General features: G+C 40.1%; 1 protein-coding gene across 1 annotated transcript in view; it reads left to right on the top strand.

Annotated features, from left to right (window-relative positions):
- Sh3tc2 (SH3 domain and tetratricopeptide repeats 2) overlaps positions 1–23,859 on the top strand; it is a 53,501-nt gene that overhangs the window by 6,890 nt on the left and 22,752 nt on the right. The window contains exons 2-9 of the mRNA XM_026384393.2: positions 2,866–2,964; positions 6,569–6,696; positions 10,269–10,374; positions 11,891–12,034; positions 13,099–13,300; positions 14,085–14,158; positions 16,241–16,436; positions 21,972–22,105. Of these exons, the coding sequence (XP_026240178.2) occupies positions 2,866–2,964; positions 6,569–6,696; positions 10,269–10,374; positions 11,891–12,034; positions 13,099–13,300; positions 14,085–14,158; positions 16,241–16,436; positions 21,972–22,105 (1,083 nt within the window). The remainder of the gene's footprint in view (positions 1–2,865; positions 2,965–6,568; positions 6,697–10,268; positions 10,375–11,890; positions 12,035–13,098; positions 13,301–14,084; positions 14,159–16,240; positions 16,437–21,971; positions 22,106–23,859) is intronic.

Genomic DNA, 23,859 nt, shown 5'->3' with positions numbered 1-23,859 from the left:
TTTGAGGGTAACACATTTACCATACTGCTTAGGAGGACTGCCATCTTCAAGTCCTACAGTTAGCCAAATATATTTTCTCTGTGTTTATTTTATACAGGCCTCTTTTGAAAAACAAGTACCTAAATCATTCTGATGCATATAATCCAGTTTTGCAAAAACTTCAATTTTATGCTTCAAACCTCACACATCTTTTAGAAGTTGTGCTCCCTCTGCCTACACCAGTGTTACTACCATGGATTTCCCCTTTTGAAGTTGAACTCACTTTGCAGGCCTTTGGCATCAGGCCATTGTCTCCTCCCCTGGAATTCTACAAGAAGGCAATATCATGCCTGCTGGGGAGTCAATGAGTAATTGGATAGTGAGGTCCTGGTGGCTGGAGAACAAATGTCCTATGGAGGAACATCAATAATTTGGTGCTTGCTGATTGCCACAGGAGGAAGAGGGCCCTAGGCTACAGATCTATGTTTCGATGCAAACCCAAGCATCTGGATTGTGTACAATATTCTGATTTATAAATGCTAAGCAATCCAAACTAAAAAAATTAATGTGGGGAAGGCAGGGGAGACAAAAGGGAATGAAGGGAAGTGTGGGGGGGAATGGGAAAAGGAAAGACAGTGGAATGAATCTGACATAACTTTCCTGCACACATATATGGACATACTACAGTGAATCTCACCATCATGTACATGCACAAGAAATTAATTTAGAAAAAAAAACATGGATAAATGGCAGAAAGATCAGTAGAGGGAAGGGAATAGGGGATGTGGGAGGGAAGGGGAAGGAGAGGTACTGGAGGCTGAATTAGAACAAGATATATTCCATGCTTTTATAATTCTGTCAAAATGGATTCTACTGTCATGTATAACCGAAAATAACCAATAAATAAATCTTAAAAAGTTGACATAGAAAGCAGCAAAAGCAAAGTCAGTAATTTAAAACTAAGACTCTGAAAATTTTGGCCAAATGTTAATTAAAAAAACAAAAAACAAACAAACAAAAAAGACATCTGTGGGTTTGCTCTAGACTATGGTCAGACTTTGCCCTAGGGTAGGCACATAGTGAGCCACTTCAGGTGTCATCCTGGGATCAGTGGCAGGAGCCTCATCTGGGAACACTTAGCAATGCAGAACCTCTGCTTTCAATTCCTGAAGCGGAATCTGCATTCATCAGTATCCCAGGTGAAGCACCAATTCTGTCTTGTGGTTTCCCACCCTGGTTCAAATTAAAACCATTTTGGGGAAAGAACAAACTAACAAAAAGCAACTATAGCAAACTACAGACCACAATAATCAGAGTCTCTGAATATGAGGCCTAGGCTTTGGTATCTTTAGAAAGCAACCTAGGTGATTCAGATAGGCAATCACCGTTTGGAAGCACTAATTTAGCAGGTCTTCATTTATAAATGGGGAAATTGAAAATCTCAAAAAGTAGACAGGTGAAATGTCTTTCCCTTGGTCATTTAGCTAGTGTAGGAGAAGATCTGATTTGTGCTCTTTCTCGTATCCCCTGATTCCCAAGCCAGCGTTTTCTTGCTTCAGTAGCTTCTGGTTCCTGGGGGGGCAGAACTACAAAGTGATCCTGTTCAACTGTAGCTCATTACTGCCAGCTTCCAGCTAAGCTGCTTAGCTGTCAGCATTGACAGCTAATAAGATCTACTGGATGAAGAGCTGCGAGCTGATGGGCTCCTCCCTCTGCCTATTCAAGCTGCAATACATTTTATTCTCTCTGTACATCACCCCAAACTGCAAACTCCTCCCACTCCGAGGAAGGGAAGGACCTCTGCTTGGTTATCAAAATCCCCCTTCACAGGTACAGAACGGAGATGAAGTCTCTTGGCAGCATTAATTGGCAGTGAGTGTGACTGCTCCATCTCTCTTATACTCTTGGGTTGGGTCATTAGCAGCACAGGTCCAGAGTGCAAGACCTTCTGGGCCTGCTTGTCTCTGACCCCAAATTTTACAGGAACCTTGGAGGATAAAATGACTGATGCACACACAGTTGTTGAGTCAATATTTCTAACCCTTACTTCCAGGACCAGGTTATGCTCACAGTATTCTGACCCCTTGGTATAGTCCTCTAGCAGGTTCCTGGTCAAAAGGACTGAAGTGTCCAAATTTAATGCCTTAAAGACTTGAGTTCCCTTGCTGTAATTTTGTGATACCATGAAGGAGGTATTTCGCATTCTCTAGTGAAACTCCCTTCTGTTCTTTAATATCTTCTTCCTCCTACTTTACAACTGTACTCTTCCCTTTTTGACTTCCTGCTATCAGAATAGCACCTTTCACCCGCCCTAGCCTGGTTTTCTTTCTTCTCCTTCTCATTCTGCCTCTACAGCTTCAAAGATAGAAACTTTTCTCAGAGATGGAGGAGAGAAGTCCAAGATAGGACCCTATTTAGTGATCAGAGGAAAGTATTGTCTGGTGACAATGACACATTTCAGGGACACTATGACCATGCCCAGGTGATCTGTCTAATGGTGCCATTCTTGCTCACTCTCCTCAAACCTTCCCATTACCTACCCATTGACCTTGCTATAGATAGATCCATAATAATCGGTGTAAACTCTATGCATATTGAGCACCTTTGGTGTATTAAACCCTAGAATTTTGTTTGATCCATGGATGTGAATCTGCTTCACTAACAACATGGGGGACACCCAGCTGCTGCAGGATTGAGATAGCATGCATGACAGTTCTTTGATAACTACTGGCTTGGTGGCAATGATGATAGCAATGAGAATTCTCCCATGCCACCAGTGTTGGGGGTGGGGGAATTGGTACTTGACCAAAACTTTCAGTCCATGCTTACAACTTGCTTATAACTTGCTTACCTTCTACCAACAATTTTTCATTTTATGTTCTCCAGGTAAAGAAAGTCCTTCCAAGGATCCAATCATATCAAGTGAGGGTTTATCTTCATCTGAACATAAGGAAAACTGTTTCCTGCCACAGAACGTGACACCAGGTATCTAAATCCCAAAGATAAAGTGCTATTTTTAAAAATACCTTCCACATAGAACATTTCAGTTACCTTCTGCAGACTGCCCCCTCCCACCCTTTCCAGGTGCTGTCACCAAACGCATCTTTGTAAACAAGACCTTCTGATATTCACACCTTCATTATTCTCCATTGCCCGAACTTAACCTTTCCTGGGCTGGTACTCAAAGCTCTTCACAATCTGGCACAGGTTAGGAACTCCATACATATTTTCTTGGGTTAGAGAAAGTATATGATCAATCAGATTTTCAGTTACTTGGGGGAGCCAGGTGAATTTTAAAAAATAATTATGCAGTCAACATGATATCTCAAAGAGTTGTTTGCATATACTTGGGGCTCAGAAAATGTTTGATAAATACACCAATCATTAGGTGAACATATGGAGGGCACATTTATATTCTATTAAACCTAACACAGGACCTTAGATGTAGAAGTTTCTGGATAAATATTTGTTAAATAAATGAATAAATGAGTGAAGGATTGAATATGTAGGATGAGACTGGCTGAGCAAAAGGCCATCTGTATGAATCTTTGAGAAGCAGAAAAATATTTGGCAATCAGCGTGGGGAAGATTTTATTTTCCGCTGTGCCTTGCAGAGCCCCTCTTTAAGAGACTTCAGTGAAGTCCACAAAGCCAAGGTTGCCGTGAGAGAAAGCTACACCCGTGCTGAACTCTGTGTCAGAAATGCTGAGGACAATCCTTTAGAAGCCATGATTACTGTTTTATAGTGGCAGGGACCATTTTCGAAGGCAAATCTCAAGTCAGGCAATCCTTTATATGTTTCTCTCATCGTCACATGCTCGCTCACCAGTAAGTGGAGGCCCCCAAATCTCTACTTAACAGGTGGAAAACAGACTCTTAGAGAGGAAAATAACTTCATTGCCATAGAGTTAATATGTGATGAGGAAGGGGATTCAAACCCTTGTCCTCGTTTTTAACCCCCGTGTACCACTAAAGATAGGCTTTAATATAGTTTCTAATTACCCTTTGAAAATATTCTTTTCCCTGGGATACAAAATACAAATTTGTGGGAAAGTTACATTATGAGCCATGGAAATAGATATTGTATAATTATCATACCATATTTTTTCTATTCTGTTTCAAAATCTGTCAAACTGCTTGGTTGATAATGAGACAAATCTTGCCTTTTGTTTTTTGCTAGTGTGTCAATCTACTTATCATCTGTCAGCTTGGGCCATCCTGGGGGGGCAGGGGAGGACCTGAATTACCATCTGTTGTTTTGTGAATGCAGTAGAGTCAGCATTTTGCCTTATTAGTGCATTAAATCAGTGAATGGAGGGTATCTTTAGGTAAACCAAACAATCTGCAGGCTGAACTTGTCTGGCTTTCAGTGTTTTTCATCATGATGCTGTTTCTAGGAAGGTCATGGTATATGGAGGGAAGACCCGGCACTAGCTGTCAACCTTTCCTTTATGCGAAGCAATCGCAGACAGAGCCAATCAGACACATTATCATGATTACAGCACTGGCGCCCAGAAAGACAATATGGCATGGGCTGGGGATGTGGCTCAAGCGGTAGCGAGCTCGCCTGGCATGTGTGCGGCCCGGGTTCGATCCTCAGCACCACATACAAAGATGTTGTGTCCGCCGAGATCTAAAAAATAAATATTAAAAAATTCTCTCTCTCTCTCTCTCTCTCTCTCTCTCTCTCTCTCTCTCTCCTCTCTCTTTAAAAAAAAAAAAAGACAATATGGCACAATACACTTACACTAATACTGGAGTGAACTTGGTTTACTCCCCCCTCTGGTGATGCACAGGGTATTATGGGTTCCCGCCCACACAAGTATTCTGCTGGTGAGTATCAGTTCCCAGTGCTTGAGAGGGCAAAAGCAATTTGCTTATTTGAATCCAGGTCTTTTACATTTTATATATGTGGCTTCACAGGCATGGCAAGGAGATTCACACTAAAGGGGCCAAAAGTCAGTGGGGACTAGTCCCGGAAAGATTCTAAGGAGTTTGAATCAGGTTTTTGAAAACAGGAGAGATGGAGTTTGGTAGGAAGGAATCACAGAATGAGTTATTGTTGAATGAAGGCAGCCATGAGCAGTAATTGCTGGAATACTGGGGAGGGGAGCAGGGAGCAACAGCTAATGCTTAATGTGTTTAATTGAACCTTTAATAAATACCAGGCACTGAGTAGGAAGGTTTATATGCATATCTCATTTAATAAACCTTTAAAAAATCCCTGTAGGAAAGGTTCCATCAAAGCTATTTTTCTAAGGGGAAAAGTTCAAGATAGCAGAGTCAAACCTTGAGCCCAAGTCTGTGTTACTCCTCCCTGGGTTTCATCTTTGTGCTTTGCCTTTTGCTTGAGGTCAGCATGAACTGAGGCTTCTGAGTGGAGCCTTGGCAGGTAACCAGAGATGGAGGGGTTGGGCAAGAATGGAAAAGACTGGATGGAGTATAGACAAGTGTGCTCTCATCTACGTGCAGGTCATATCAAAGCCAGGTTGAGTGTGCTTCATGAGAACTGATCTGTAGCCACAGCAGCGTCAGGGTTTTGGGGTTAAAATCAGGACTTTTAAAGGTGAGGGGAATTCAATCTGTCCTGTGGACCCAGGCCAGCATGATAAGGGCCATCTCTAATGCACCAGAAATTTGGAAAGGCCCTGGCAAGTTGGGACTAAAATAGAGACTTCCACCATAATCCAGTCCAATGTATTCTGTTTATTGTGTTGCATAATTGTTAATAAGATTGCTACTTATTGTCTAAATGAGGCACATTTGAAAGGACAATTAGTGTGTGACATGATCTCCCTCAGTGAGGCCTTTGCTGACAACACTATCCAAAGGCATACCTCTCCTCCAACTGTTGTATCACTGTTTCTTGACTCTATTAAATTTCTTTCACGTAACTTTTCTCCACCTGATATGGATGTGTTTGTGGAATCAATTACCTCCCAAGTAGAATTCATATTCCCTGAGAACAGGGAACATGTCTACTTTCTTTTCTGCTATATCCTTAGCACCTAAGACAGTTTCTGGCTCCTAGGAGGATCTCAATAGGTATTTTTAAAATGAATGTGCATTCTGAAGGAAATTGAGGATAGACCTTAGTATGTTTTCCTGACATCAATAAATGCAGCATCAGAAAGAAACAGGTAAGGGCTGTGTGTTGCTCAGTGATAGAGCCCATGAGGTTCTAGCCCCAACACCACCAATACCACCAACACCACCAAAACAAATAACTGGTCAGAGAAATACATATATGTATGTATCATATGTAAAGTACATGTCTATTACTATAACTGACATATAAATACATTTCATTAAATATGGATAGAATAGAATTCATTCAAAACTTTCACAAATCACCCACAGGAAGCAATATATGTCCTAGCTGGCTCATGTCATCACCAAAAGAGAAATGACCAACGTGAGTGCATCATCTGGACACTCCAGAACCCTGCTGGTGTAAAACAGTGTTTGGAGGATCTTTAAGACCACTTTAATCTGTAATTAAGGAGGACACCCATTTAGGATTTGGGTTTTCTGATTATTTCTTCTTTTATTGCATGTCCAGCCTGATCCGTCTCCCTCTGTTCTTCAGATCTGACACTCTCCTTCTGCGTGAGGAGCCGCTCCAGGAAGTGTGTAAACGGACCTTTGCAGGAATCTGCCCGGAGGCGGCTCTGGGCGCTGGAGAACGAGGACCAGGATGTGCGTGCCTTGTTTAAGGTGAGCATGCAACAGGTAAATTCTGAGAGCCTGGCTTCTGTCCTGCGGGATCCTTAGCACCCAGAATAGAGCCTGGAACAAAGTAAGCCCTCAAGAAAACATCTGGCAAAGTGAATGAATGATCAGGTCCACATTCTCTGAGTGAATATGCACAATTTTCTGCTTAATGGGAATGAGTAGAAATTCTGAATGAGGCAACTAGAAGTTGCTGAGTTCGAGAAAATTAGGTTTCAAATCTGCTACTATTTGTTGTATGAGCCTCAGCAAGTTACTCTGTGGAATGGAAATCATAACACCTACCTCATAAGTATATATACATTTTTCTAATGTGGTAAATTTGAATTTTATTTTTGTTACTGTGATATGAAATATTCCATTGCTCTCATTTTAATTCACTTATAACATTTGATACACTCACAACCTGTTCATCTCCAGAAATGTGTTATCCTAAACTGAAACTCTTATACCATTAAACCCTAACTGTCCACTGTCACCTTCTCCCCAGGCCCTGGTAACTACTGAGTACATATATTTAAAGTAACAAAATTGCCAATCAAAACCCAATAACTATAAGTATTAAGAGGGGAGGAGAAAAATGCCATAAAGTAAATAAACAATTTCATTTTTTTATAATGGGTAGAAAATATCTTCAGATGTTAAACCAAGGGGGAAAGGTATGACTAAATTAGCTGCAGTTTGATGGATACTAATTAGGAGAACTGAACTTTGAAATGGATAAAATTTGTTGCAACTAGTGGTGAGGGAAGGACAACATTGCTTTACACAATAAACTAATATATTTCATTCATTTATTTATTTTTGGTACTGGGACCAAAGCCAGGGGTGCTTTACCACTGAGCTATATCCCTAAACACTTATAATTTTTAACTTTGAGACAGGGTCTCACCTGTTTATTTTTAGAGTCTGCATTAATTTGGTACAAAATGAAAGGATAAAAGTGCTCTGACCTGCAGCAAGATAGTTTCTGGTCTTTCGGGAGGAGAACATGAGATAGTACCTGTAGAGAGCCGGGTACTGTGATTGTGTGGAAGTATATACATAAAAAGAGTATATACTTTAAAGTATATACTTTATATACCACAAAAAGTAGTTCAAATTTTATTTTATTATTTTAAATCCTGGAATTCAGGAACTTGGAGACACTGGCTGCTGATTGATCCGTTCAATTTCCTTTTAACTTGAGTCCCATTGATTGGGCAGGAGCAGGGTTTCCTTTAGAGAGCTGGCCTGCTGGGCCAAGGCTTGAGCTGGAAAATGTTGGGGGCCAAAGCTGAGCCTTGAGCCAACTGGATCTGAGATCCAATCAGAGCTCTGCAGCCTACTCACTGCAGGTGACCTTGGGCAGGTGATTTTACCTCTCTGAACCCCAGTCTCCTTGTACTTAAAATATAGGATAATGCCATTTTTAATTAGATGCAATATATCATGGATTATCACATGCATTATTCTTTTCTGTGCCTTTAAGAGAATAATAAAATAAAATATAAAATGGTTAAATATTATAAAAGCATATCTTAGAATGGTTTAAATGCAACTGCACCCTCTTTGCAGGGTTATTGTGGGAATTAAATGAGGTATTACTCATAAAGCTATTGCTGAAGTAGCTGGTATCTAGTAAATTTTCTGCAAATCAATTTTTTACTTTTACCCCTTCCCTGATTGTAGAATCAATATCCTCCAAGGATCTGGGGCCTCCTGGGAATTGGCATGGATGAAACACAGAGCCTAACTTTGCTGAGCTAGGGGCTCTTCTTTTGAATCCTTCTATTTCTTCCTTTTTCCAGTCAGGTTCCCTGAGGATGGGGGTCAAGGAGTTGGTTTTGATGGCAGGACTTGGCTTGGAAAAGAGATGTTTTGAGGCCATTACTAGTTATAGTCAACTATAGAGGTTTGGGAAAACAACAATTTATGGAAAATTCTTCATACCAAAAAAAAGTATGAACAGTGATTTAGGCCTTTTTTGATATTAAAAAACAAGAGGCTCATGGACCTCCTTTTAAAAAATATTCTTTTTATTTGTTCTAATTAGTTATAGGCAATAGAATGCCTTTTGACACATCATACATAGAGTATAACTTTTCGTTCTTCTGGTTATTCATGATGTAGAGTTATACAGATCATGTAATTATATATACACATAGGGTCATAATGTCTGATTTATTCTACTATAATTCCTACCCCCATTCCCCCTCCCCTCCCTTCACTCGCCTCTGTCTAGTCCAAAATACTTCTATCCCCCCACCTTGTGAATTAACATCCGCATATCAGAGAAAACATTCTGCCTTTGGTTCTTTGGGATTGGCTTATTTTGCTTCACATAATATTCTCCAGTTTCATAGGCCTCCTCTTGCTCTGCTTGTGAGCATGATGTAAACTGAAACAGTCTTTCTAGAGGGCAGCTGAGCGCCTGCATTTTGGAATAGAAGCTGTGCATATCCTTGCATTCCAATTGCATTCTGAAATTATTTGTTTCAGAAAAATCAAGGATGTGCACAAATATTTAGCTATAAGGATAGTCATCCCAGGATCATTTCTGATATTGAAAAAATGAACTATGATCCAAATGTGAAAACGTAAGGAACCAGGTACAGTGGCACACACCTGTAATCCTAGGAACTCAGGAGGGTGATACAGGAGGATCGGGAGTTCAAAGCTAGCCTTAGCAAAAACAAGGTGCTAAGCAACTCAGTGAGACCCTGTCTCTAAATAAAATACAAAATAGGGGCTGGGGATGTGACTCTGTGATCAAGTGCCCCTGAGTTCAATTCCCAGTAGAAAAAAAAATACCAAAACAGACAAACAAAAAACCCTATAAGGAAATGATAAGAATTAATTGCATTAATTCAACAATGGCATATGTAACCATTAAACATTATGCAGACTACTTAATAATATGAAGGATGTTTTACAACATATCATTTAGCAAAAGAAAAAGATTGCAAAAATAATTTAAGTACTATGATTCTCTTTATATAAAATAATTATATGGCAACTCGTGTAGGAAAATGATTCATTAGTACAAGAAAGTGTTAACATTTATGATATTTAGGAGAAGAGATTATGAATAATTTTTACTTTTGGGTGCTTTGGTTTTTCTGTTTGTCAGCTTTATAAAAATAATCATTTGACATAGGTATGCAATCAAATTTGCTTCCAAGCTTCCTTCTATGATTCACCCTCTTCTCCCACATAAACTTTTTTCCCCCTTACACAAAAGGTGGTATTCTCTGCACATGGTTCTATACCTGGGTTTCTTTGTTGCAGCTGTTGTTCCATTTATATTTAGAGCCTATATCAGTACACAAAGAACTTCTTCATTCTTTTCTAAGACTACACAATGTCATGATATTCCACTCGGATGAATCATATTCCATTTCAACCAGACTTCTTTTGATTAATATTTAGCTGTTCCTGTTAGGTGTGTGTGTGGTGTGTGTGTTGTAAACTTCCACACCACAGTCAGGAACTTCATCCAGTCTTGGTTCCACAAGTTAGCTTGTCAACAGAGCACCTCTGTCACACCAGCCTAATTCATTACTCTCTTTATTCAGGAACTTTCAGCAAGGTTGGTGAGTATCCAGTCCCAGAAGGCCCAGTTCATCCTCACCTTCAAGACCATGGAAGAAATCTGGAAATTCTCCACCTACCTGAATTTAGGTATGACATGACAGGCAGGTGGAGGAGGACCACTGTATAGTTCAGACAGTCTTTAGAGCTTGATATTAAGGAATGGGTTTATCTCTGATAATTAAAAGTGTTAGAGCTCCAAAGAGAATGGTTAACTTTTCAAATAGCACAAACTGCCTGAAACCAAATCTAAAGCAAATACTATTACTCTAAAATGTCAAATGAAGAAATTCACTTCCTTATATCCAGGGAGAGATTTCTTTATTAGATATCAATCAATTGATAAGTAATTTGGACATCTGTCAAACTGAAAGTACTGAGATAGATGTGAAGTTTTTTGTTGTTGTTTTTTTTTAATGGAAAACTGCTCTTGAGTAAGACCAAATATGTGCTCAAAATATTAAAATTCTAGATGCTTACCCTATGTATTTGGAAAAGATCAAAGAGATGAGGGAATTACCTACTAAAGTGGCCTCAGCAGCAGAGCATTCTAAAAGGTAAGGGAAGATATTAGGGCACTGTGGCAGAACCACTGCAGTGGGCAATGGCTCATCTGTCTTCTCCAGGGAGAAAATCCCAGTTGGTTTCAGAGCCAAGCCAAACCTTACAAAAAGTCCTCTGATTTGATGAACATTGGATGTATCCCAGAAAATGCTGGGTTCCCACGGACATACACAGGGAGAAAAAATGGTATGGGGCTGGAAGGTCATAATGACCCATGACTAGAGGTGTAACTTTTCTTACAGTTGTGGTGATTTTCTGTTCTCTCAATACTGTGCCCAAACTGTGCTCTATGGGCCAGCTGCATCTGTCTTGCATATGACCCGTAGAAAAGTAGACTCTCAGGCTCCACCCTAGACCTACCGAGTCAGGGTCTGTGCTTTAATAAGTATGACGGGCAGCCAGGATGGAAATAGGTATTTGTAAGAAAGGAAGAAAAAACCAAGCAAAATTTTAATACAAATAATTCATGTTTGGGGACATGTCAAAGAATTGTATATCATTTTTTTCATATTTTTCATAGCTTTTAGTCTGCTTTTCACAAAGCAGAGCTTGCTGGGCATTGGGTAAGGAGCAGGGTTAGAATAGGGAGAATGAAGTCAATCCTGACTTTTGTGAACCATGGAGAAACTTCTCAATCTCTACATCATCTGGGCCACAGGAATTTGAACCTTAGGTCAGGAGAATGTGAAGGGGAGACCAGGAACCCTCAGAGTCAACCTGGTAAACTTGGAGACCTCTGTGGTTGTATTAGAGAAAGGTAAATGGGTTTGGTCATCTCAGTGCATTTACAGAGACCCACAGTATGCTGAAATAGTAAATATCACTTTAAACATGACTCATATTTCCCAACAGATGCTGAGAAGAATCAATTTATTCTAGAAAGTTTCTAACTGGCCTATTTTGCTGTTCTATTCTACTTCCACTTATGTGGCAGGTTGGGGATGGGGCCTTGGGTGATGCTCAGGATGGAGCTCACTCACTTTCTTTTGCAGCTAAGCACAGAACTCATCCAGTTCAGGAAACTTGTTGGCTTGACTTCCAGGCTATGTGTCCACTTGTTTGGAACACCTTCTCTTTGACCACAAGTACTGGCTCAACTGCAGGTTGGTGGAGGACACAGAGATCCAAGTGTCTATAGATGATGAACACCTGGAAACCATGTACCTGAGTCTCCTGGTACAGGAAGGTGAGGCCAGCATAGGCAGGGGATGGGCCCCCTTTCATATTTTTAATGGGAGTGGCTGAAATAATTAGGATACCAAGGGAGACAAAAATCATTCAAACATGGGAATACTCACAAATGAACCTACTGTTATAACTGTTCATCTAACATTCCTTTCATTTCAACACTGACATTACATCAACAGACTTGTTGGTCAATCTCACTGATTGATATTAGGCAGCCCTGGGGAGTTTTAAAAAGATGCCCATACTATGGTTCCACCTTGGCCAATTTTAAATTCCTGGAGATGGGGCCCCAGTCATTGGCAATTTTTTTTCTTTTTAATTTCTCATGTAATTCTAATGGTATCTAAGATTGAGAAACACTTATCAAAACGTGATAAAATTTGATTGCAAAATCAAATTGCAAATCTTGAAAAACCTGAAGTATTTAGTGAAATTAAGCAAAGTGATGTTGAAGAACTCCTGAAGCAACCCATGATCTGTTTACAAATGAAGACACCATCAGATTGGCAGATGGCCAAGTCCGATGACTTAGTAAACACATTGAAAGAGCCAGATTTGCATACAATATTTTATATAAATGATTCTCTTATGATTGCATTGCACAATTCATGCATGAAAGAAAGAATTGCATCTTGCATTATTATAAAACTCAGGGTAATTACATTCACCTAAATCAACTTATTCTTTGTTGGGTCTAAGCTTTAGTGTGAAGTTGCAGTTATAATTCAAATTCTGTTACGTGAAAATGTATTTTTGTTTTATCTCTTTTTAAAGTAAGGTCCCAATTAAGCCTTCCTTATTCTTACAGATTTCTCAGAAATGTTGGTGTCTATTTTAAGTGAATTTCCTCTCAGTGGCTTTTTTTTTTCTTGCCACTTTTCCTGGGATCACAAAGGACCTCTTATCATGTTCCCATCTCCCCTTTTCCCAGCCCATAGTCCATTTTACTCTCAGAAAGCAAAACATTTGGGTTCTCGATAGAAATTTTACCTTGAATGATAATCTTTTGTAACATCTTGCAACTCATTGGAAAGGGATTTTTTTTTTTTTTCATGATTACAGGCCACTTCTTCTGCAGAGCCCTGTGCTCCTTGACTCAGCCAGCTGAGAAGGAAGGCGAGTGTTTGACACTTTGCAAGAATGAGCTAATCTCTGTGAAGATCTCTGAAGGAGAATCTGAGTGGGAAGGTGTGTCCTTGGTGACTGGTCAGCGGGGCCTGGTGCCTGCCTCAGTCCTGGAGCCTCTGCCTGTCCCTTTCCATCAGTGAGTAGCCCCCCCCCCCCACACTTCCTGAGAGATTCCCTGAGCAGATTGAGATCTGTATAGAACAGAGTAGTCTTGCTTTCAGATAATGGCTTCCACAATACTTGGAAGAGAATAAAATTGGAGTGGATTTTTATTGCTTTATTTTTGTAATAGTCAAGAGTTCTACAATTTGATGAAATTGGAGACAGCTCTAAATTTCAGAAGGATCTTGTATCTAAGAGGAAATATACCCCATGGCCTCCCCTTATGCAATATTTTTCAATCTATGGACTGAAGGCCACTTGTATGGGCATGACCTGGGGATTTCAGTACAAATCAGACACTCTGGTTCCGCTCAGACTCTCTTGGGATTGGGACCAGGAGTCAATATTTTGAAATAAACTCCCCAGTGAATGTTTTTCTCACTGAAGTTTGGGAATCCCTGCTGAAGATACTATAAACGCAAACATATAGAGTGATAATAAACACTTTCCCAGACCATGGACTCCAGGTTGTCTGGCAGAGAATCTGACAGTGAGAATGTAAAAGGATCGTTTGTTAGATATTTAACTGACAAACTACTGCAGAGCCAGAAAATACCCCAAGTCTGCTGGACCCCATTTCTTTCCACAGTGCCTGGTATAAAGTAAGTTCTCATTATGTATTTGCTGTCATTAAAATAAGACAAATAGCAGTACTTATGATCCTCATTATCATTTTCCTTATAGACGATTCTGCTCATTGTTCTATTTTTTTTTTTGAAATCTATGTTTGTTTGCAAACCCCATGTTTCCATTGGCAGATGGTTCCTAAAGAATTATCCAGGAAACTGTGGTCTTTCCAGGAAGAAGGATTGGACAGGCTCCTATCAGATGGGTATGACTGAATTCAAAACACAGTATTGTTAAGGAGATGATGTTGTCCTGCCTACTAATATTATCTGCAGGTTTGGAATAGTTGTAAATTCCTGTCTTGTTTCTGCTACTGACTGGATCTGGGGAAGTCAGTCCTATCTGTATGGGTGGGTTTTCTTGCCTGTGAAATAAGAGGTCTCAAGTCAGGGCTGCAGCTATACATGCCTGCAGGGGTAGCCATGACCCAGGGATGTGTGGAGGGCTTAATGGAAGGATGATAGAGATTTAAAGATGGACAGGTGAAAAAAAAACAAAAACAAACCCTGGTGTGCGTCAAATTAAGTATTTTGTGAGCCGATTTGACTGATAGATGGCCTATTTCAATCTCTGGGTGAAAATATTTCTAATTTTCCTTAAAATTATTTGAAATAAAACTTGAATTCAGAAAGAATATGAATGCTGGGCACATAGTAGAGAAAATATTTGTGGAATGAATAAATGAAATAAATGAACATACACATACATATATGTTCACACATGCCTGTATTACAGGTGATCTTTACTTGTTTGTGTACACACATACACCCCTAACTGTGAGCATACATGTGTCCATTTTGGATAATGAAGTACTTAGAGTATACCTTCCTATCATTGTCATCCCTCAAGTTCCCTTCCTCACTATGGTCCCTGGCACATATCCGTAGCAAAAAATGCAATTGTACAAGTTCTAAGACCAAATGACACTTTAAAAAATAAAGAACTGGATGGAATTATGGAACTCAGATGTTAGAGATAATCAATAACTGACCATAAACAAGATTTTTAGCTTTCTGAGACAATGTTGCCTTATAGTTAGGAATGAGTGGCTTCAAAATCTATTCTGGGTTCAAAGTCTGCTGCACAACTTAATACCGTTGGGACCTTGACCATTCATCTGTCCTCAGTATTAGTAAAATGATATAATAAAACCAGCTTCAAATGTCATCAAGAGAACTAAACATGATGGCCTCTGTAAATCACGTAGTACCATTTCTTATTGTAGATGTCATGGTAAGTCCTGTTGTCCCACAAAGCAGGGGAATTTCTGATCTTGAAGACGTCATGGTAGAAACTTGAGGGAAATATCTGAAAAGAACTGAGCCAGTGGTGTTAGAAAAGGAATAAAAGCAAACATGGAAACGGAGGCTACCATCTCCAGGAGAGCAGGATTAGTGGGAAGTTCTAGACTCAGTTTGCTACTATAAGCTTCTTGCACAATTCACTGTTAGTGCTGCTTCTACTTAGTAGTCTAGACAAAGGGGTTTGATGGTTGCCCTACCTATCTTTTAGGACTCTTGGGAAAACTCTGAGAAAATGACATAAATGTTCTTTGTAAACTGAATTGTACAACAATCATAAAGAATGATTAGATCCTAATTTGTTAGAAAATTGGGTAGTTACTGTGATCAGAAAGAGAGACTTTCAGATCCCTCTGATCATCAGCACTTTCCATTCTATCAGTGATAATGAGGCTGACCTCTACTGAGGGTTGACTAGATTCCAGGCGTTGTGCACATTGTCTTTTTGACGCTAACATTTATAAGCATCAGGTGTGCTTATTATCCCCATCTCACTGTGACTGAGGGTCACAGTGGCCAAAGCAGCTGGAGGATGTATAGACATATTCTGGTTTAGTGATCCTCGCACACTGGTTTGTGGATTTGTGTCACTCATGGCCAGGTGTTTACATGGCAGTGGCAGAATCATACCAGGACAATGCTGTGAACTTTTCAATTTTTCATAAACCACATTTATCCAGTTTTAAGGCATATCCAGTATCTGGAGACTATTTTTCTTATGCTTTTTCTAAACATCTTTTTTTAAAAAATAAAACAGTGGTGGAAGTGCATCATAGTTCCTCTTTTTGAATGCCTTACTTTAGCAAAATGAGAAGCCAGTCATCCTGTGTCATTCTTGCCAGTTTATTATTTTTTTTTGGGGGGGAGTTTTACTCATCTTTAAAGTTTTAAAGCCTGGGTCCCCTCACTCAGTCTCTGCGCATTGGCAGATCAGGGAAGGCTTGGCTGCTGGTGCCTTATTTATGAGCTGTGTGCCATTTCCCCAGGCAGAGGACGATGCAAGGCCTCGAAGGATTATGAGCGGAAAGAAAAGGACGAACTGAGCTTCTGCCAGGGAGAAAGCATTGAGATTGTGGGCTTCGTCATCCCGGGGCTTCAGTGGTTCATTGGGAAGTCAATGAGCTCAGGAGAAGTGGGCTTTGTCCCCACCAAGAGCATAGATCCCGATTCCTGCTCTCCAATGTGAGTATGCCATGAGGTGTCATCATCTTTGAGTTGAGACTCAGTGTTCATAGGATAACAGAGGCAGGCCTTGGAATTAATGGATTATATTTGGACTTAGGCATCTTGCATCTTGCCCTACATGGCAACAACTTTTAGTACCATTAAATTAATTTAGTCACCACATTTTAGCTGGCTTGGTTGTAAGGGCCACACTCTCACACAGCCCCTGTATCACACAGGGAGGCTGCACCACTTTCTTCTTATCCACAGTGCCATCTGTTGGTCCTCGCTGTCACCTGTGGGACCTCATGAACCACAGATTGCCCAATTTGGTAGGGAAGGGGAAAGAGAGGCTGGAGATGGGGAAAATCAAGGGGAACCGCGTCCTAGTATACCCCTAGACCCTCTCTGGATTGCAGATCTTCTTGAACCACGGAGGAGGGTGAATTTTGAGCTCAAATGAATGGTAGCCCAGCAAGTGGCTTCAAGTAGTGGACAGTGTGCTGAGGTCGCCTGGGTATGGCCCCTGTGTGCTGTGCCAATGGCTGCCACTGGGTGTCACTCTGAGCCTGTGATTTTTTGGTAGGGGATTTCTGAGGATGGTCTCAGCGTTAGCTGAAGATCTCTTCTACATGGGTTCCCTCCCTATTCTTCCATGAGGTGTGTGTACGCACACAAACATACCAAATGTCTCCTGGGTCAGATTTAGCCTATGCCTCTGACCCATAGGGAAGGGCCCCTGCTTGTCCTGGAAAGTAAAACTGGATTTCCTTTTTCTCACAGCACAGCGTTTAACCCCAGCTCTCTAGTTTCTTAGCAGTAGCCGATGGAAAGCCAGTTCTTAAAACTTGCAGCCAGCATTTTGCCCAAATAGATACAGTATTTGGGTTTGGCCAGAGTGGCATTGGGGAACTTGGAGCTTCTGAGTGTGATAGAAAGTCATATCCTTCCTTTATTAATGTTGAAAAAGATCTGAGATGAGTCTGTGCATGTTTTACAAGGCAAAAGACTTGGGGGATCTTTTTACCCCATCTGATTTTTTATCTTCTGATTCCTGTTCCAGAGGCAAATGCTGCTTGAAGTTGCTTTGTTATCTTTTCAGTCTTTTTTCCTGATACTTTAAAAAGTTGTTAATTGTTTATAAGAAAAAATTTGATATTACCTACTTAAAATCTCATATAATTTGCTTTCTGCAACTGGCATTTTTTCCGTTAACATTGTAAACTGAGGATTTATTCACATTGGGATAAGTATAATTCATTTGAACAGTGTTACTTAAAGAAAATGTATACAGTTGCATGTCTAAACTAAAAAAAAAAAACAAACAAACAAGATTGGTACATTAGTGCACTCAAGATAAGAAAAAAAACATAAAGAAAAGATAGTATTACAAATTTTAAAAATTCTATCTTTTATTATATCCTCATTTTAGTCTTCATATTATCTTTGTCTTTTTTATATTTTCCATTTCTTGTGGCAGATATTTTTGCTGTTGAGAATTTTGTTGTTAGTTTCATAGCTGTTTCTATGTAAGTAAGCAGTATTTTTTCTAAGTTTCTATTTTTTTTCTTTGTCATTGATGAAACCATACAATTATACCATATGATATATTCCATAATAAATTTATAGTAGATTATTTACTTTATTCTTCAAAAAGTACCTCTATTAGTAGTTATTTCAGAGAAGATGTGTGAATTGTAAATACTCCTAGTAATTTGTTCTTCTTTGTCTTACATATACTGAAAAATATACTCTTGGATGATAATTTAACTAGATACAGAATAGCATCTTCAAAGTGTGAGGGAAAGTAACTATTAATATAAATTTCTAAGTCCATTTTCAGCATTTTATTTTATTAGTTTTTTAGAGAGCCATTTTTTTCCTTTGGTCAACCATGTTTTTAAAATTACATTAACATTTTAAAATTACATTAACATCCACAATGTCATTTGTCAGTTTCCTTGAACTCTCTCCAAGTATCTCTCTCCAACATTTACATTGATTATTTTCTTATTCATTTTGTTTCTATTTCATTAGTCTATGTTCTTATTGTTTAGATTTAATTCTTTCATCCCATGAAATTGAACAGTGAAGTAACAGATAATTGAACCCAGAAGGAGAAATTAGGAGAAACGGAAAATTTGAAAAGACCTATAAACATGAAGAAATGGACCTCCTGTTAAAAATGATACTATTTTTATTTATTTTGCTCAGGATTTGGTGTGCTTCTTCAATCAGAAGACTCATGTCTTTCTTCAATTCTGGAAAATTCTCAATCATTCTCCCTTTGAATACTGCCTCTCTCTCATTCTTTAATCTCTCTTGTGGAATTCCTCTCAGAGGTATGTTAGACCCATTCTATCCTCAATCTTACTTAATAAGTTCTTTTGTAATAGTTCACCATTTTTTACTTTAGACCACATTCAGGGTAATTTCCTCAAAATGATCTTCAGTTTCACTAATTTTTTCCTCAGCTGTAACTAAACTTGCTATTTAATCTCCTACCCCCAAATGGCACATTGTCTTTAATTTCCATGCCTTTGTTTTCTATTTGAATTTTCCTAGTGTTCACAGATGGTTGTTTCTCCTTTTGCAATGTTTCTTTGAAGTTTCTATTCATTCTATTTATTTCATTGTTTTAACCAGGCTTATAAATTATTCTTTGGATTAGTGCTATTTCTAGTTGTGCAGAATATATTTACCTGAGTATGCATCTTCTGGATCTCAATGTCTTTGTGGGTAGTTCATTTTCTTAATTTGTACTTTTGGATTTGTATTTTTTTGTTATGTGAAGTAATTTACAACATTTAGAAGTGTTGCATGAATCATCATGGACTGAAGAAAATTTCCCTTGGAGTAAGTTTTACACTTGCTTCTCCTGGAATCCTAAGAACTCATGATCCAGGACTAATTTTTTTACTGTTGTTCTTTGTGGCACCTTCACTGTACAGTGTAAATTTAGATTCCACACCTTCAATGGTGTAGGCCTAGTTGTTTGAATTTATTTTTCTAGGGACTCAGGTAGATGAAAAGTGTGCTCTTGACAGGCAGGGCAAAGTTTTCCACTCATCTCTTTGGGGAAGTTTTTATGAATAGAGCTTAATTCAGCTCCCTGCTTGACACAGATTCAAAGTCACATCTCCTGATCCTGGGGATCATTGCAAGGTGAGCCCCACTTTTGAGGGCCAGTATCTGAGTTGAAACCATTAGGGTCTCTGGGCCAACTGCTTTAACTTACCAACCTGAGTTTGGTTTCTGCTTTATTTTCTGGATCCCAGGGATTTCCTTTTCTTTAGAGTTAAAGCATGGCTCACAGTAGTTATCTCTGCTGTACATTATCCAGGATTTGTGTGTACAGAGAGAAGAGCCCTTTAGAATACTTTAGGCTATCATATTGCCAGAAGCTTTGCCATATTCTTCTAACCAAGCTTTCATTTTGGAAATCCACAACGTCATTTGTCAGTTTCCTTGAACTCTCTCCAAGTACCTGAAAGTCAGAACGCTAGCAGTTCAAGTCTGAGGCAGTGGACCTCAGAGGTACAAGACCTAACATTCAGTCTCAGCTTCATCACTTTGTGGCTGTGTAATTCTGAACATGGACTCTTTCATAACCATTTTCTTCATCTATGAACATGGATTTAAACACCTACATCATAGAGTTATTAGGAACAGTAAATGAGATGGGCAGCTCTTTGGGGAGAATCTGGAGATCAGGCCAGAGAAATGGGGGCTCAGTGGACATGGTGAGATAAACCCTAGGCCAGAATCAGGACATGGCTCTAGTACTAGTTCTGCCATTATTTACTGCGGTAGCCCTGAGCTCTTCATGTAGTTGCAAGTTTCTTCTTTGGATTTTAAGCTGCCTTACCAGAGCTATGGAGACAAAGGGTGAGTGGCTGGCCACAGCACACCCTCCCTGAATTTTATTATTCCCTGATCTACCACGTCCAAAACACACATTTCAGTTTTCGGTGCCTCCATTTCTTCCTCTGCAAAAAAGGTGTAAATTGTACCTTCCTTGAGCTCATAGGACAAGGGACCAGACAGGAGAAAGAGGCACAGAAGGACAATTCTGGAGATTTTTGAGGAACCCCTACCTCTTCTGTAGAGGAGGCTCAGTGTATGCATGAGGAAAAACTCCTTGGGCTTGGTGAATTAACCACCTTCAAGATAGTGCTTGATGCTGACTCAGTGCCAGGAGCAGGGCCTGTTCCTACCAGCCACCCTGGAGCTCCTTATAATTCCCCAGGGTAGTCGATAGAGCATTTAGAAGTGTCTTACTTCCATAGTGGGAAAACTGGCCTTGAATTAATCCTAGTTGAAATAAGTAGACATTGATTCCTTTTGATAACATTTTCTTGTTGTAGATGAAAATATTTCTTCATTAAAAATATTAATGCACACACACAAAATTGTACATGCCTCATAGGGCAATTATGGGGATTAAATGAGATAATAGTGTATGATTCATCATAACCCTCCAAAAGTATTAGCCATTATTAACTTTTTGATTTCTCAGGTAATTGTTTAGGCATAAGAAAGACAATGGAATGAATCTGATCTAACTTTCCTATGAATATATGTGAATATGCCACAGTGAATGTCAACGCTGTGTACATCCACAAGACTGGGATCCATATCTTATATCCATAAGATATACTCTATTTTTTTGTATAAATGTAGAAACAGACTCTGTTGACATGTATAACTAAAAAGAACAAATAAAACTTAAAAAAAAATTGGCCCTGAGGTTCAAAAACAATTGAAAGTGATCTTAAAACATTTTCAGCTAGGTAGTGGATTGAATGCTTCCTAAGGCATTTCTAGTTGCAAATTCTTAACTAATTCCATGTAAATTTTTAACAACTCCATAACACATCTCTAGTAAGCAAACTAGTCTTAACAATCAGGTTACAAAGCAGGATGAGTATAAGGATCCCATGTTTATGATCATTTCTTCCAGGCCCCTGACTCCCTTACCCATGCTTTTTCTCCCTTCATATTACATAATGCTGTTCTCTGCCATGTAATCAAGTCTCAGCAACTGTGACAGATTCCTTCCCACCACAGTGAAACTTTCTTCATTGTTCCTCTAGATTGTATTACTTGTCCCTAACTTTTTCCTCAAATAGCCTAAGGGCAAAGAAACTTCTTTTAATGGTTCCTTTCCAATCTTTATACAACAACCAGATCCTATTTATCCCATAAAAACTGGGCATCATGTGGCCTCAAAGAGTGGGTTGTGGTTGAGAGGGTTTTTTTTCTTTTTTCTTGTGGGGAAGGAATGGAGTTTTAGGAAGAAGGGTGTTTGCATTTCCACTTTGACCTACTTTGATAACCACACAGCTCAGTTCTCTGTGCATGAGGTGCTAATAGTTCTTTTTCTTTGGCAGGAAAAATATAATTTGCAACAGTAAGATGAAGAGTCTGATTTCAGCCATGAGCAATGGGTTGATTGCTTCTCTAAGTTCTTTACTGCATCCTAAGAACAAAGAGAAGGAGGTGGAGCCTGGAACCTGGCACTGACCTGTCTCTGTCTTGTGCCCCATGCAGGAGCAAGAACTCTACGTTTTTCAGTGATGAGGAAAGGTGCTCTCTGTGGGCCCTGGGAAACGACAAGAAAGCAGAGTGTGCCAGCTTCCTCCACGCACTGGCTCAGACTGACATCACATCTGTCTACAGGCTTAGTGAGTGTTTGGTCTTTAACCTCCTCAACTAGGAGGGTATCCCTACTCAGGAATAGACTATCTCTAAATTCTAATCCCATCCAGGAATTTGGGGCCATAGTCACTATTCAGTTGATGACTGGATCATATTTGATTAGCTGCATTTCACTTTAGATTTCAGATATTTCTGACATTGCACAGGACATATTGTCTAGAAACTATGAGATTAGATGAAATCCACTTGCCTACACCATGAGTGTCAGCTGCATTGGGTCTTCTATCCCAACCTCAGAAAAGAACTTCCTGAACTCTGGCTGAAGTCCCTCTTTTGAGAGATGAAATAAAAACCTAATAAGAAAGATGGGGGTCATACGATGTCACAGCTGGAAGGGCCCTAAGAGATGATTTCTCCCCTCATTTTCCATACTGGGAAACTGAGGTCCAAATGAATTAATGCCAGAGCCAAAATAAGAACTGCTGTCTTCTAACTACCCATCAGGACAGTCCCTTTCACCACACGGCCCCAGACAAAATGATATTGGGCTCTTGGATACATTCGCCTTGTGGGGTGAGGGGCCTCATTGTCTCGCACATTTTCCTTAATTTCTGAAGGATTGGGTGAGCAAATGAATGGATGATACTAATTTCCTGTGTCAGGAAGCACATTCATTCTCTGATGATGGTTTGAAGAAGAATTCTTTTTTATTCCATCTCTTCAGGGATGGTGATGTTGTGTCCACTCCTGTGTAGATGGGCCATATTTCATGGGTACATCCAGAGATACTGCATGAGGCACTGTCAGGCCAACTCCCAGGATATAGGAGGAGGTTGGAGACTTTATCCATGTATAGGAGGAACACCTACCCCAGATATCAGCTCCCAGCCCAGCTTTGCTTTTGAGCAGATCACACGGGTCCTTAACTCTGAGGCAGCCAGTTGAAGCTGACACTGCCTAGTAGATGTGGGTGAAGACTGAAAACCAAGGAAAGCTCAGGGTGTGCCATGGGAGGGCAGAGGCGGGTGGCAGACTTGGGTCAGAGGTTATCTGCTACTCTTGATCCATTGGTTGTGAGACCCAAGGGTAGGCCCAGGCAGCATGTTGTCTTTTGTTAAAGGTCGGGGTGCAGCTCTGCTGAGCTTAGGTTGTGCCCTAGAGTCATGCAGCCGCCCTGGCACCAAGGCAGTTGGCAGAGGGCTGTCTCAATGATAGAGTCCAGCTTTCTTGACCTGTGACTTGGGAAGGAGTGACCCTCTGATTCATCTTCCCATCTGGTAACTCATTTGTGCTCTTGATGTCCTGGCCCCAAGATAAATGACTGCAGTAAGACTGGCATACACCTCTCAGTGTCAGAGAGGCCAGGGCAAGTGAGCAGTTTTCCAGAGCCAAGCTCTTCAGCTCTCCATCTTTAGCTGTGGGGGCTCCACTCTACATGTTGCAGACTTTGAGTGTCTGCAGTGACCGTCTCAGAAGCAGGATTCCCTGGATAGCAGAAGGAAGAAGGTTGACTCAATGAGGGGCCTGAGGGTCTTCCATGTTTTCTGGCAACCCAGAAGGGGCCCACAGACAGCTGTTGCTCTTCTGTCAGGAAGAGGTGGAATCTTCTCTTTAGCAACCCCCATCTGTGGCTTGTGAATCTGGCCTTTACCTCCTCAGCTCCACGGTGGCTCTTCAGGCAAGAGTGTTAATTTATTCACTGCCGAGCTCAACCCGTCTTCTTGGTTCTTACCTCATCTTGTTGTACTTTTATGATGCTCGGTGCCTGCATCCCAAGACA

Source organism: Urocitellus parryii, chromosome 1, assembly GCF_045843805.1.
Source record: "Urocitellus parryii isolate mUroPar1 chromosome 1, mUroPar1.hap1, whole genome shotgun sequence".
Taxonomy (NCBI): Eukaryota; Metazoa; Chordata; class Mammalia; order Rodentia; family Sciuridae; genus Urocitellus; species Urocitellus parryii.
This window is presented reverse-complemented; position numbering and strand designations above follow the sequence as displayed.